A 15,279-nucleotide genomic window follows, 5' to 3' on the forward strand; every position below is an offset into this window, starting at 1 on the left:
GTCTTATAATGCCCCTATGTGGAAAGTGCTAGTACGCTTTGGCCTTCTATTTTAGTCAGTCATTTGTACTCACTTCCATGTGTGACCTCACACGGTCAAAGCCATCCCTGTTATCTGGAAGATTTCATTTCAGGGTCACCCACACTTTCATTAGAAGTCATTCTTTCCAGCAGCTTACCCGGACAGGATTCAAAATGAAAAAGCCAACCCGCTAGTTTTTCTTACTGCCAGCTTTAACATAGCTGGTTTGAAAATCTTGGCTCTGAGTAAAAATAACAAATTATCATTTACAGAGAAGCATCCCCAACTTCTTGCCTACTCATCTATTCAACTTTGTACTGATTTATAGAGATCAAAGATCATGACGCCTAGGGAGCATTAAAGAAAAAGGAAATGAGCTTGAGAAAATACTTTTGAGTTATACAATATAAATCAGCTAACAGCCAGTTCTGACACCCCTTCCCACCCACCTCCAAATATTTGGCCTGCACATAATTTTTCATCTTTAGAATAACTCTTTCAGTAAATCTGCTCTGGAGACAAATAATCACTGAATGTCAACTTAGAAAAAGGGCAAGAATAGGTATGGGTGGAAGGCATAAAGTAATAGTATAGAGGAAAATGCTACAACTGTAGCAGGGAATAAGATCTAGAACATTCTGAATATAAGAAAAAATTCTATAGAATGATGTCTCCAGATACTTTTAATGGCCATAAAAAGATACTATTATAGAAACTGACATTGCTTTAGTAATGGGAACATTATAAGACACAGGGTGATGTAAAAAAGAAATGTTTGGAGCCAGGCAGGACCGTCTGAATCCCAGCTCTCCTGCATACCGCTGTATAACCCTGTGCAAGTCACACAGCATTAGTCTGTTTCCTTGCCTATAAAATAGGACAACATAAGTTTAACTTCACAAAGTTGTTCAAAGGATTAATGTAGAAAATAGGCTCATCAAGTATTGAAGAAATGGTAGCTATTAGTATTAATGATGATATCACACTCCATTTCAAGACTGCTACTAAGTCAGAGAATGAGTTCTATAGAATTTGAATGTGGGCTTCAGTCCACATTTTGTGCAAGTTCCCCATTTTTTCAACGTGTATCAAATTTTCAACATGTGCAGTGTTTTATCTATCAGCAAGCCTTCTTCCGGTGGATCTGAGCCTGTGAATGCTGCCCACTCTGAAATGCATGAGAATGGCACCCTTGTTTCTCACATTGATTTTGATTATTTTTACTTCAGTCACAAACTAGAGTATGGTACAATATTAAACAAGTTTAAAAATACTTTATACACATCACTGCCCTCTAGTGACTAGAATTCTTTCAAGTAACCCATTTAACTGATCCCCTTAATGTAAAAAACTAAAATAAAAATCTAGTTATTGATCTACTAGCAGGAGAAAAAACCCTTTTCCAGGAAATGTGGGTTGATCCAACCAATTACACTTGATCTTACTTTCCTGATCAAAGCATCTAGCTATGGTCAGAGTCATTCAAGTGGGCCACATGCATGTTCCGTTAGAGATTGTCTTAAAAGGATTAGCTGTGTTGGGGATGACTATGGAATACTAACACATTAGGCACATTTTCTCTTTAATGCCCCCCAATTCTGAAGAATGTGGCCTCCACGGTGTTCCTTATACTTTTTCTTATAAAATTTTTTACAATAGGTATATATTATTTATATACAGGGGGGATCCACATTATCAAGGGAGGAAGAAATAACCTGGATTGCTAAAATAGAAATTTTGCACTCAAGAACTATTCCAGGTTTAAAATACCAAGAGCTTGGTTGACATCCTGAAAGACTGGCCTGTTTACCTGCAGGCCAGTTAGCTTTAAACTCAGGAAAACCTCTAACCTCATTCACAGGGGAGAAGGAACAATAGTAGTAGCTACTGTTTACAGGCTAGGGCTTGTGCTTTGCTATTTGTATCTCCAACAATCCTGTGGTAGGTGTCATTACCCCCATTTTGTAGATTAGACCAAGAGTTTACATAACTGAGTTTAAATCTTTCTCTGATAACAAGAAACCATCTGAGAGGCACGTTCCACTTGAAAGTTAAGCAAGATGCCATCCTGGTATAAACAGTAACAAATTACAAAATACTCTGACCCAGAAACTACTGAAGAACAGTATCTAAATATTTATTGGTAAAGACAGGTGTTCAAAGATTACCCAACTCCTATTCTAATTGCTGTCAAAAATTAAATGCTACCTAGCTATAAATTCACTGAGAAATTTATTCTATGCAGATATAGGTAAGTTTGTGTTATCCAAATGCAAATTTAACTTGGTTTGAAATCCTAAAATTAGAACCTTGAGCTAAATGATAACTTTCCCCATATTTTTTCAAATTTACAAACTTAGATGATAAATAGACTCATCTGTATGAAACATAAGGCCGAATTAGAAAGTGGACATGTGAACCCCTCGCTACCTGCTGCCCTCCCCCACTGTGGGCTGCTGGGTCTGCTGGCCACTCCTTGTTGAAGAGCAGCAATCCGTTTTCCTCTCAGAGGCTCTTCAGTAACAGTAACACTGATGCCTGAACTTGCATCTTTAAACACATATTTCAGGGCTTGGAAGCTTCTGGGACCATAACTTTCACGCAGCCTTCCATAACAGTCTTTTCACTTTCTCTTACAAAGCATGACACAGCAATAACCGCAATAAACCGCTTCAGCCTTTGCACTTCTGCAGAAGCTACAACAACTTCTCCAACATATAAAGGGGCTGGAAAGTGAATTTCCTGGGAAATAAATACACAGCCTGGGCCTGGCATTTTTGTCCCCAGGAGAGCTGAAATAAGTCCATTGATCAAAACTCCATGCACAATTGTCTTTCCAAACTTGGTGTGCTTTGCAAAATCTTCATTTAAATGCAAAGGATTAACATCCCCTGTTAGTTCTGAGAAGGCAACCACATCCCTTTGTGTGAAGGCTCTGCTGAGTTCAGCCCGGTCTCCAACTCGGATGTGCAAATGCTGAAAGTGCTGCCTGCTTACAACTGGTTGGTTCAGGCAGATTCTCCTCTGAAGGCTACACCACCAAAGACGACAGCTGGAAATTACGGGGAACATCTTCGGCACCCTCAAATTCCATCAACAGCAGCGCTGAGCCTGTTTCAGTCATCAAGCATTATGCTGGCACCAAAAGATTGTTTTGAGAGCAGAGGAATGTTTCTGAAATTGAAGACCATTCAATCCAATACTAGTTCCCTACTATTACCAGATAACGCAAGGAGAAATGGAGAAACCTATAATAGAAAGAAAAATGTTTACACAGTTATCAGGAGAAAATTGCACTGAAACGCAGGGCAATGTAGAAACATGCCTAGCTTACAGAATAAGCCAAGCTGACGCAGTAGCATGTTAACAAGCATTCTGAGAGGTAGCCATAGATAAGCAAGTGGTCATGATGAGCTCAGAAAGAGCATGCCAATACACAAGTCACTAGGCATTATGCAGTAAGTGAGAGTTAAGATTTCTCCACAAGGTTCCAAGTTTTATCCCAAAACTCTTCCCATACAATCTAAACTCTAAGTGCTTTGCCTCATGTTTCCAGAAGCAATGAATGCCTGGGTTCCCCTCCCTCCCCACTGGATGACAGTAACCAAACTAGAGTTATACAAGCAGAAAAATGGAACACATTTTAAAAAGCAGTTTGATCCACTACTCAGCCTTGTTTGGAATATGTGAAGCAATAGTCTTTACCTGAATCACTCTGAAGGCACATTTCTTGCCTTTATAGGATCCTAACAGGGTCAAAGAGCTCCACAATCTGACAAGACCACTGCAGAAAAATTGAGAAGCATAAAGATGTGTCCCTGCAACATCTCCCAAGTAGTTTTGTTTGTGACAGCTCAGAAAACTCAATTTAAATGAGAAAACTTTAAAGCATAGTATACTATCGGCAGAGAATAAAATGAACCACAATTAGAAATGTTTCTAAAATATATATTTCTGAATTTTAAAATAATACTAATTTCTTTTTTTTAATATATTTTTTAATTTTAGAGAGGAAGGGGGGGAGAGGGAGAGAGGGAGAGGGGGGGGGGGGGGAGAGAGAGAGAGAGAGAGAGAGAGAGAGAGAGAGAGAGAGAGAAACATCAATGATGAGAATCATTGATCGGCTGCCTCCTGCACACCTCCTACTGGGGATTGAGCCTGGAACCTGGGCATGTGCCCTTGACCATAATCGATCCCAGGACCCTTCAGTCTGTAGGCCGATGCTCTATCCATTGTGCCAAACCGGCTAGGGCTATATCTCTGAAGTTGCAACCATCACCATCAATTGGGAAACACCACAGTTGTAAGCAAATCCACGTTTTGCTCTCTAGGGTGTAAGCTCCTGCTAGGTGAATGTTCATATTCTCCCCAGTTTAAACTTCCAAAAGCTGCTCAGAGTTCACAATGACAAAGCTCTTCTTATTCTCAGAAAAGAGCATTTTGGCTCTATTTCCCCACCCATCTCTGCTCCGTTATGCTAGAAATGCTGTTTGTCGTACCTGCTACATATTCTCAATATGGCTGACAAGGTCTCCTCTTCGTAGGTTAGGATGTCCAAGGGTAAGGCAGCGTCAACCTAAGTATGGGACAATGCTATTAGCAGACTATTACCTTCATCAGTCTAGGCCAGCCGTGGGCAAACTACGGCCCACGGGCCGGATCCGGCCCGTTTGAAATGAACAAAACTAAAAAAAAAAAAAGACCGTACCCTTTTATGTAATGATGTTTACTTTGAATTTATATTAGTTCACACAAACACTCCATCCATGCTTTTGTTCCGGCCCTCCGGTCCAGTTTAAGAACCCATTGTGGCCCTCGAGTCAAAAAGTTTGCCCACCCCTGGTCTAGAATCTAGTAACTAATCCTGTCAATTGCTTTCCTCCTCCAAAAAGAAGCAGTATTTTGTTGAATGGCACTGGAGTATTTATAACTCTTCATGGCCTGGGATGTTTTTCCTGTAACTCTTCACATTGCTAATGCCTCTTCACCTTTCAAGTATTCATTTAAATTGTTCCCTCCAGATCCCCAAGATGAAGCTCAATCACTTGCTTTGCTCTCTCACATACAGGTCCCACATATTTCCCCTTTCATAATAGTTATCATTTTTTTTGCCATTAATTGTTCAACCTGGTTGCCTACCCAACATAATCAAGACCATTAGTCTATGAGACAGAGGCCGTGTCAGTTTATAGCTATATCCCCAGGAGCCAGGTTTTATACCTGACATGGAAAGGATACAAAGATTTTTTTCTTAAATTAAAAAAAAAAATCATTTAATTTTTTATTGAATTTATTGGGGTGACATTGGTTAATAAAATTATATAGGTTTTAGGTGTGTAATTCTAGAATACATTCTCTGTATATTGTTGTTTTTTTAAAAATTGATTTCAGAGAGAAGGGAAAGGGAGAGATAGAAACATCAATGATGAAAAATAATAATCAGTTGGCTGCCTCCTGCTTGCTCCTCCCTGGGAATGGAGCTTGTAACCCAGGCATGTGCCCTGACTGGGAATTATTGAACCGTGACCCCCTGGTTCATGAGTCGACATTCAACCACTAAGCCACACCAGCAGGGCACATTCTCTGTATATTGTATTGTTCACCACCCCAAGTTTTTTCTTAAACCTTTGACTTTCAAAAATTAGAGTCTCAGGCAATTACAAAGAAAGGTACACGAAGGTTCCATGCACCTTCTACCCAGTCTCCCCCAATGCTAACATCTTGTATAATATAGTACAATATTAAAACCAGGAAACTGAAATTGATAAACCAGAGTTTATTCAGATTTTACCGTTTATATATGCACTCATCTTTGTTTGCTTATGTGTGTGCATATGCATAGTTCTTTGCAATTTTATCACATAGGTAGTTTCATGTAACCACCACAATCAAGATAAAGAACTATACCACTGCCCTAGCCGGTTTAGCTCAGTGGATGGAGCTATGGCCTGCGGACTGAAGGGTCCCAGGTTTGATTCCGGTCAAGGGCACATGTCTGGGTTGTGAGCTCGATCCCCAGTAGGGGGTGTGCAGGAGGCAGCCGATCAGTAATTCTTTCTCATTATTGATGTTTCTATCTTTGTCTCCCTCTCCCTTCCTCTCTGAAATCAATAAAAATACATTTTTTTAAAAAAGGAACTATATCACCACCACAGGCTCTTTCCTTCTATCCCCTTACAGCCACACCTACTCCTAAATTTCTCCAGTTTATACATTTATGTTATTTCAAGAGCATAATATAAATGAAATCACCCAGTCCATTTCATTTGGGATTGGCTTTTCACTTAGTAAAACTCTCTGGAGATTTGGTCAAGTTGTTGTATCGATAGTCTGTTCCTTTTTATTACTGGGTATATTCCATTGTATGAGTGTATTATAGTTTAACTATTCACCCATTGAAGGACATCTGGCTTATTTCTACTTTTAGGTTCTTACTAAGCTGCTATGAACATGCATATACAAGTTTTGGTGGGAAGTTGTTTTCATTTCTCTAGAATAAATGCTCAGGTGTGCAACTGCTATGCTATATGATGGGTACATGTTTAGTCTGTTTAAGACAGGGATGGGGAACCTTTTTTCAGCCAAAGGCCATTTGGATATTTATAGCATTATCTGCAGGCTGTACAAAATTATCAACCTAAAAATTAGCCTATTACTTCTTCTATCCTAGGCCCTTCTTTGCTTCACTGCCCCCAGCTTTAATAAAGGTACTCTCAAAATAAAAAATAAACTGCCCAACTGTGTTCCAAAGAGGCTGTACATCTTATATTCCCACAACTAATGAATGAATAATTCAGTCTCTCTGCATCCTCGCCAGCATTTAGAGTTATCACTATTTTTTATTTCAGTCATTCTTCTAGATGTGTAGCAATATCTCATTGTGTTTAAAAAAATTTAATTGCCTTGAGAGAGGAAGAGGCGGGGTGGGAGGGAGAAACATGGATTTGTTGTTCCACTCATTTATGTGTTCACTGGTTGATTCTTCTATGTGCCCTGACCCGGGCTTGAATCTGCAACCTTGGTCTATTGGGACGACTCTCAACCAACTGAGCAACCAGGCCACGGCTCACTGTGTTTTTAATGTACATTTCCCTAATGGTTAATGATACCGAGCATCTTCTCACTCATGTGCTTGTTTGCCAACTGTACATCCTTTTGAGTGAAATGTCTACTCATGTCTTTTACCCATTTCCTTAATTGTATTGTTTGGTCTTTTCTTAATTGTATTTTGAGTTTTGAGAGTTGTTTGTTTTTTTTTAATATATTTTATTGATTTTTTTACAGAGAGGAAGGGAGAGGGATAGAGAGTTAGAAACATCGATGAGAGAGAAACATCGCTCAACTGCCTCCTGCACACTCCCCACTGGGGATGTGCCCGCAACCAATGTACATGCCCTTGATCGGAATCGAACCTGGGACCCTTGAGTCCACAGGCCGACGCTCTATCCACTGAGCCAAACTGGTTAGGACTTGAGAGTTTTTTTTTAACACATTCTAGATATTAGTTCTTTGTCAGGTATGTGGTTTTCAAATATTTCCCCTGAGTCTGTAATCTGTCTTTCCATCCTCTTAACTGAGTATTTTGTGGAATAATAGTTTTAATTTTGATAAGATGCTTAGCAGATTTTGATTTGGTAGAATATATGAATCAAGAAATAACTTCCTGCCCTAACTGGTTTGGCTCAGTGGATAGAGCGTCAGCCTGCGGACTGAAAGGTCCCAGGTTCGATTCCAGTCAAGGGCATGTACCATGGTTGCGGGCACATCCCCAGTAGGGGGTGTGCAAAAGGCAGCTGGTTGATGTTTCTCTCTCATCGATGTTTCTAACTCTCTATCCCTCTCCCTTCCTTTGTGTAAAAAATCAACATATATATATAAAAGAAATAACTTCCTGAAAATCATCTGTCTTGGTTCTCTCTCAAAACTCTACTTGCTTTCAAGTGAATGCTAACACAGGACTGCTCAAAGTGCTGGTCCGTGATAAGATAAGGAGCTGCCTCAGAATGTAAATCAACAATGTCAGTAACCACACCTTTTAGTTCAGCTGATTTGTTCACAGGGAGGCTTTCTCAGTAAAGGAAATGTGTGCTAATTTACATTCTACTGGGAGCCACAAATCTTTAAAATGGGCAAAGAAAACCCATTAGCTGTCAGTCTCAAATGTACTTTGAATAGCACTGCACTAAAATAAACATTTGTCATAAAAATGAGTTCCTTGTCAAAAAGAAGGCAGGTTAGCCTGGCTGGTGTTGCTCAGTAGTTGAGTGTTGAGACCTATGAACCAGGACAACATGGTTCATTCCCAGTCATGCCTGAGTTTCGGACTAGACCCCCAGTAGGGGGTGTGCAGGAGGCAGCCGATCAGTGATTCTCTCTTATCATTGACTAGAGCAGTGGTTCTCAACCTTCCTAATGCCACGACCCTTTAATACAATTCCTCATGTTGTGATGACCCCCAACCATCAAATTATTTTCATTGCTACTTCATAACTGTAATTTTGCTACTGTTATGAATCGTAATGTAAATATCTGATATGCAAGATGTATTTTCATTGTTACAAATTGAACATAATTAAAGCATAGTGATTAATCACAAAAACAGTATGTAATTATATATGTGTTTTCCGATGGTCTTAGGCGACCACTGTAAAAGGGTCGTTCGACCCCCAAAGGGGTCACGACCCACAGGTTGAGAACCGCTGGACTAGAGGCCTGGTGCATGGCATTCGTGCACTGAGGGGGGGGGGGATATCCCTCATCCCCGACTGCCCTCTAGCAGTCTAGGACCCCTCGGGGTCCTTAGCACTGCCGTGGAGGCAAGAAAGGCTCCCACTACCGCCACTGTGCTTGCCAGCCATGAGCCTGGCAACTGGTCGATCCACAGTTCAGTTGATTTGCATTAGGGTTTTATTACATAGGATGTTTCTATCTCTCTTCCTTTCTCTCTAAAATCAACAAAAAAAATATATTTTCAAAAAGCATATCAGAACATACCTACCAAATATTCATCATTTCTGACAGTTCAAATATGGTTTCAAAGTTTAAAATGTTTGGAAAAATGTTCTTTCAGTATTTATTACAAAGATCTTAGGAATGATCCAATTCATCAAGCGATTCCATACCTCCCCAAATAGGTCCTTCAGGGCTGAAATAAGCAGCTGTTTGAACTGTGCAACATTCAGTCCAACCCCATGTTCTTGAAATTCTCTGTAAAAAACATTGAAAAGAAAAAATACATTGCATTAAATTGCATGTTATTCAGATTCATAAAAGAATAAAAAGTAGAACTTAGGAGACTGGACTTACAGGCAGACTTTCATGTAGTGGTGCTCAGAGGGATTTTTGTAAACTATCCTCTCATATGTGGCAGCTGGGGCTGGCATCTTTTCCAATCCTGACTGCACCTACATTGAGTCAACAGGGCTAGAAATTAGCAAGGTACAAGCTATTTTTCACTTTTTAAATGAGCATTTGGCCTGTTTGATTTTTTAAAAGAACTCCTAAGGACAGTAACTCATCCAATTTTGATCAAACTAAGGTAACTCATGCAGACACAAAGGAAGTTTCTGTATTTTATAATATGCCAGACTACTGTATTCCTATTTAAATTCTAATAATAATAATAATATAATCCCGCCGTATGTTTTCCACTACTGAGTACCCAGCTCTGCACTACATGCTTCACATGCCTTAGGCCACGTCTTCAAAATGCTCCTACGAGGTAAAGCTGTTTCATTCCCATTTCTGCGAAGAGGACGCCGAGGCTTGGCAAAAATAGGCAACAGCTGCCCAAGGACATCCAGAGATCCCAACGACGCCTGAGCGTTCTCAAGACCAAAGGAAAGGCTGAGAGGAGTAAACTCTGGGATCTGAAGGCCCTCCTCTTGTTTTCTGTCAGTCAACACAGAATCTGAACAGGACAATGAGAGGCCACAGGTAGTTCCACTGTCCCCTCCCACGCTGGGTCTGCAAATGCCCTCAGTCCAGAGGCTAGGTCGGCACAGGTCTATTTGGCAGCCCCATGACGGAACTGAGCTTAAACAGCAAGGGGCTGAGAAGAGGAATTCCTGAATGGGCCCCCCAAGCCACTTCTCACAGATCAGAAACTCTCAGGAATTCAGATCACGCTGATCTCCGCGTGGAGAATCCCTATCCTTGGCTCCACTCCTACCCCCCTCTCCTTCTGGACAGCTCCTGTTCATCCTTCAAAGTTTAGCTTAGAGCTCACCTCTCCCAGGAGGCTCACCACTGCAGGGAGCCCTTCTCTGACACCCTGTTCTAAGTTAGGCTCCTTTGTTATGCAATCTCTTAACACTGTCCATTTGTGTAATATCTGGTTCCCCTACTAAAGGGACCAGGAAACAGGCCCCCCCCAAGAGAAGGGGCTTCCTGAAAGTCACAAAGCTAAAGACCAGCATTTGCCAAAGCCTTTTGTGGGTCAGGCCCAGTCCCACCATTTCCAATGACAACCACCAGAGAAAATGAGAAATCAGGAGCTGTATCCAACTAACCATCCCACAAACATGAGTAACTACTGCAGCGGTTCTCAACCTGTGGGTCGCGACCCCTTTGGGGGTCGAACGAACCTTTCACAAGGGTCGCCTAAGACCATCGGGAAACACATAATTACATATCGTTCTTGTGATTAATCACTATGCTTTAATTATGTTCAATTTGTAACAATGAAATTGGGGGTCACCACAACATGAGGAACTGTATTAAAGGGTCGCGGCATTAGGAAGGTTGAGAACCACTGATCTACTGTGTCTGCAGTAAGTACTCAACACTTAACTGAATACAGAAGTGACTGAATCAATGGTGCAAGCGTTCGGCCTTTATGTTCAACAGTATCTTTGACTTCAGGACCACAACGATGGTTACCTGGTGCTTCTTTCTCAAATCGCTGGTCCTCCCCGACTAGGTCAGGGGGAACATGCTAGGCGTTTATTGAGGTATGACGGCCTTGATGGAGTTGGCTGCCTGAGCTATGTATGGGAACGAGACTGGACCTCGGTTTAGGATGCCGATGGCAATGAAGACGTAGGAATGCTCTGGAAAGGGATGGCTGTGAGTGTACTTGATGCCCGTGAGCTGCACATTTCAACAAAGGGCTTCAGCAGCAAGCGCTGAGCATCACCTCTGGCTGAACAGGCCTGAGCCGCAGGGTCCCCGAGAACACCGCCCTCTACAGGCTGCCCTGAGACTGCAAAGGCTGACGCCTGCGGAGCCCGCGCTCACCGGGCTCAGCACAAAAACGTGAACACTTCCACGGTAACTGTCATCATCACCACCTTTCAAGTTCGCCACTTTAATGGCCGCAGGGATGCCCTAGAACTTAGCCGTTACTAACAGGCCTCCCTGCTTCCCTTCCCAACCCGGCCTCCACTGCGGCCTGGGTGGGCTTTTCAAACCCGATATTCACGCCACGCCAGCTCCCTGGCCCAAACGCTGCAACGGTTCCCGTTCCACCCAGGGAAAGCCGAAGCCCGCAGGCCCTGCGTCTCCCCTGCTGCCCCCCTCCCACCCACAGGCCTCCTGGCTCCTCATCACACACCGGCTCCCTCCCGCCTCCGCCTCCTCCTAGCGTTTCCGCAGGGGCCACGGGGCTCACCCCTCGACGTGGCCCCGGAGCTACCGAACCCGGCAACTGCCCTCCTGCCATGCACCTGCCCCCCTTCTCGTAGCGCTTCCCACCTGGGGTCCGACCATGTGACTCACTCATCACTGTGTCCCCGTCCCGCCCCCTAGAACGTACCCTCCGCAAGAAACGGACCTGTTTCTTCCCAAGAACCAAACAGGGCATCACACTCGGCAGGCAGTCAGTATATAATGTCTGAGCTAAATCACTGATTTTTTAAAAGCACTGAGGTCATTTCCAACTTCCCCGGACACACGTCAGCTATGTACTTAGCGCGCACCTGACGCCCAGCGCCCGCGCTCCGCACCCGGGTCCCGCTCGGCCCCGCCGCCACCCGCCCCCTCCGCGGCCGCCCGGTACAGAGGCCCCGGGGGCCGGGAGGTTCGCTGCCCGGCCTCGCCCGCCGCGTCCTCCGCGGAGGAGAGGTACTGCGGCCGCCCCGCCCTGCGCACGCGGCCTGGGTCGCCGGCCGCCGTCACCCGCACGGCCGACCGAGCCGTTCCCGAAGGTCGGCCGTCCGCGAGAGCCCCCGCCTACCGCTCTCGCCGGACCAGCCCGACGCCTCCCGACTCCCGTTCACTGCGAGAACTTCCCAGGCCGGGACCTCCGCCGCCGAGCGGGAGCCCGGGCCCGAGAAACTCCGGGGCTGTTTATATTCGGCTTCCGCTGCCCCGCCCCCCGGTGCGCGACGCCAGGCGCGGATGTGACGTCACTGCGCGGAGGCCCAGGGACGGGCGCGTGAATCCGGATCCGGAGCTGAGATCCGCCGCGCTCAGCGCCCTCTGGTGGCCACTTCGGGGAAAGCCGCGTGTGCCCATGCCCGCGTCGGGTCCGGCACTCGGGAATGTTTATTCCGGGGCCATAGCCATTCTTCACCCATCATGCATTCATGCAACAAGTTTACATCTCGCATCTGTTCTGCGGAGCACCTCCTAGGTCACGCACTCCCCATGCCGGGACTCGCTCTCGGTGGCTCTCAGCACATAGTCTATGCATCTACTCATTAAGCTGAGCCCCTATAACTAGTATGTGTTAGGTACTGGGGACTCCGTGAAAAACCAGAAGATCCGGCTTCTGTTCTCATGAAACATAGTGCTTGTATTTAAAAGTAACAGCTACTAAAATAAATAAATAAATGAATGAATAAATGAATAAATAAATAAATAAATAAATAAATAAATAAATAAATAAATAAAAGTAACAGCTACTATTTATCACGTGTGGGTTGCTTCGATCACAGGCACTATGGGGAAAACTTTACACATGGAACTCTCACACAATCCTAAGGTAGTTGTTATGATCAGACCCATTTTACAGAGGTGTAAACAGAGGCTAAGTTACTCGCCCCAAATCACAGTTGTAAGTGGTGGAGCAGGCCATATGACTCCAGGTGGTGCCCTCCACACTGCACCTTATCACCATCAATTGTGTGGTATGAGTCAGGGGTATATGGGAAGAGGCTGGGGCTGCCAAATCTTCAGTGGAAGCCCTATGAGGAGGGGGCCTTGTCTGTGCTGGCTTACCGCTACATTCCAGTGCTTGGCACTCACCCCGTATTTACTGAAAGCAGTGGTTCATGAATGGGGGTGCTGATTTTGCCTGGGTCAGGGGCAAAGGGCTGGCTGAGCCTGAGCCAGGTGGCAACTTCTGTCTCATTTCTGTTCTCAAAATGCCACTGTCTGCTATTTCCTGAAGCTTCAGTCCTTGCCTGTGGACAAGTTCCCCAGTCCTGTGGCTTCTGCTTCCCTTCCTTCACCCCTCAGAGGAGACAGAACTTGTTCCAGATCCGGGGAGAGGGAGCGGAAATCAACACAGGCCCAGGCAGTGGCATTTTCCTCCAAGAGCTTGGACTTCAGAAGCTGCCAAAAGTTGCTTCAAGTCCATCCTTTGCCACTTATTCAGTGTCCTAATCTGTCACATGGAGAGGTTAGTAACATCTCCCTCAGAGTGTTGAGGAACAAATCGTTTTTGTAAAGTGTCTGGCAGCCAGAAAACACTCTGGAATGAGAGAGAATTCCCTAAACCCCTCCTGCCAGGCTGCAGCCCAGAGAAACCGGAGCACCTCATGCATTTTGGATTTCAAAGAACTGGGATAATTTTCACCGTCTTGCAAAAGCCCTGAAAGTGAAGGCCTTCCAAACTGCCTGAATTCTCTCAGTGCTGTCGGAGTTTGGGATCAAAGGAATACCTCTGAATGAGAAAAACAATAGTTGATTGACTTGTTTTTCAATTTTAAAAATTTTAATAGACATTTAGGCTTACAGCATACACTTCAAATGGCATAAAGGGAGAAGCAATCAAGAGTAAGTCTCTCTCCCACTTTCCCCTTGAGCAACCACTGGTATGAGTTTCTTTTCTTTCTTTAAAATTCTTTATTGTTTAAAGTATTACATATGTCCTCTTTTCCTCCGTTGACCTCTCCCCGGCCACTCCCATCCCCCCTCCCCCCCAGCACATGCCCTCACCCCTCTGCTGTCTGTGTCCATGGGTTATGCTTATATGCATGCATATAAGTCGTTTGGTTGATCTCTTACCTCCCTCCCTGGTATGAGTTTCTTAAGTGTCCCCCGGAAATGTGGTGGTGGTGGAGGGGCGTTCCCTTCTTCACGATATATCTTTATATCACTCCAAATCAAAATACACAAGGCTATCTGTCTCAGTCTTGATAAAAGTTGCCCAGCATCGCACTGGGTGGCCTCACAAGAGGCATTCCAGACTCTGTATCTGACATTGCAGAGCAACGTTTTGGGGCAGATCTGTTAGTATTTTATGTTCCTGGAAGCGATGCAGCCAAGAAAGAGTTGGATCCATACTCCTCCCCTCTGCTGTGTTCAGCTCCCCTCCCTGTCTTGTGAACTGGTGCTAAATGGATTTTGCTAAAGTTGAGGAGCATTCACAACTTTGGGGGCGGCAGATGGTGGGGGGAGGGGAGGCCAGTTTGACTCAGTGGATAGAGCATTGGCCCACAGACTGAAGAATCCCGGGTTCGATTCTGGTCAAGGGCACGTACCTCGGTTACAGGCTCGATCCCCGGCCCTGCTTGAGGCTCATGCAGGAGGCAACCAATTGATATATCTCTCTCACATGGATGTTTTTCTCTCTCTCTGTCTCTTTCCCTCCCTTCCACTCTCTCTCAAATTCAATGGAAAAATATCCTCGGATGAGGATTAACAACAAAAAAAGACAAGAGAGAGGCCCAAGGAGGATGACAGTCCCTTATCATCCGCAGCCACAATTCCCCATGGAATTCGTATCCACTTTTGTGGAGATAAGACAAAGGAGTCTAGCCGGTGTGGCTCAATGGTTGAGCGTCAACCTATGAACAAGGAGGTCATGGTTCGATTCTTGGTCAGGGCACACACCCAGGCTGCAGGAGTAGGGGATGTTCAGGAGGCCAATCACATCAGTGTTTCTCTCTTTCTCTCCCTCTCCCCTCTCTCTCTGAAAAAAAGAAAAAAAAAACCTCACACCCATAAATCAACCATTTATTCGTACGCATGTGTGCATCAGAAGGACTCCCAGGGGACTGGTGGGGGAAGGGTGGGGTTGTTTGGAGTGAGGAGGAGATGCTCACATTTTCAGCACTTAATTTATTTTAAAGTGACAAGGCATCACTTTTG

General features: G+C 44.4%; 2 protein-coding genes across 7 annotated transcripts; both read right to left on the minus strand.

The window, feature by feature from the left end:
• Nucleotides 1-210: 210 nt before the first annotated feature.
• On the minus strand, nt 211-3,093 carry HTD2 (hydroxyacyl-thioester dehydratase type 2). Its single transcript, XM_059663113.1, has one exon. The coding sequence runs from the start codon at nt 3,091-3,093 to the stop codon at nt 2,587-2,589; it is 507 nt and encodes a 168-aa protein (XP_059519096.1). The 3' UTR covers nt 211-2,586.
• A 37-nt stretch (nt 3,094-3,130) lies between these two features.
• On the minus strand, nt 3,131-12,335 carry RPP14 (ribonuclease P/MRP subunit p14). Of its 6 annotated transcripts, none has more exons than XM_059663114.1 (6): nt 12,197-12,335; nt 9,328-9,425; nt 9,144-9,228; nt 4,521-4,597; nt 3,727-3,805; nt 3,131-3,269 (listed from the first exon to the last, which is right to left on the minus strand). In XM_059663114.1, exons 2-6 carry the CDS (start codon nt 9,402-9,404, stop codon nt 3,213-3,215), a joined length of 375 nt encoding a protein of 124 aa, XP_059519097.1. In that variant the 5' UTR covers nt 9,405-9,425; nt 12,197-12,335; the 3' UTR covers nt 3,131-3,212. The 6 variants fall into 6 exon arrangements, with proteins under 6 accessions (XP_059519097.1, XP_059519099.1, XP_059519101.1 ...); XM_059663116.1 differs by having other exon boundaries at nt 12,206-12,326; XM_059663118.1 differs by lacking the exon at nt 12,197-12,335 and adding an exon at nt 11,940-12,069.
• Between the last annotated feature and the right edge of the window lie 2,944 nt (nt 12,336-15,279).

This window comes from Myotis daubentonii, chromosome 14 (genome assembly GCF_963259705.1).
Source record: "Myotis daubentonii chromosome 14, mMyoDau2.1, whole genome shotgun sequence".
NCBI lineage: Eukaryota > Metazoa > Chordata > Mammalia > Chiroptera > Vespertilionidae > Myotis > Myotis daubentonii.

Coding starts and splice junctions, on each gene's coding strand:
- HTD2 (XM_059663113.1), bottom strand. CDS start 3,093: ATGTTCCCCGTAATTTCCAGCTGTCGTCTTTGGTGGTGTAGCCTTCAG.
- RPP14 (XM_059663114.1), bottom strand. CDS start 9,404: ATGCCAGCCCCAGCTGCCACATATGAGAGGATAGTTTACAAAAATCCC. Junction 9,229..9,327: donor CACTACATGAAAGTCTGCCT/GTAAGTCCAGTC, acceptor TGTTTTTTACAG/AGAATTTCAAGAACATGGGG. Junction 3,806..4,520: donor ATATTGAGAATATGTAGCAG/GTACGACAAACA, acceptor ATTTTTCTGCAG/TGGTCTTGTCAGATTGTGGA.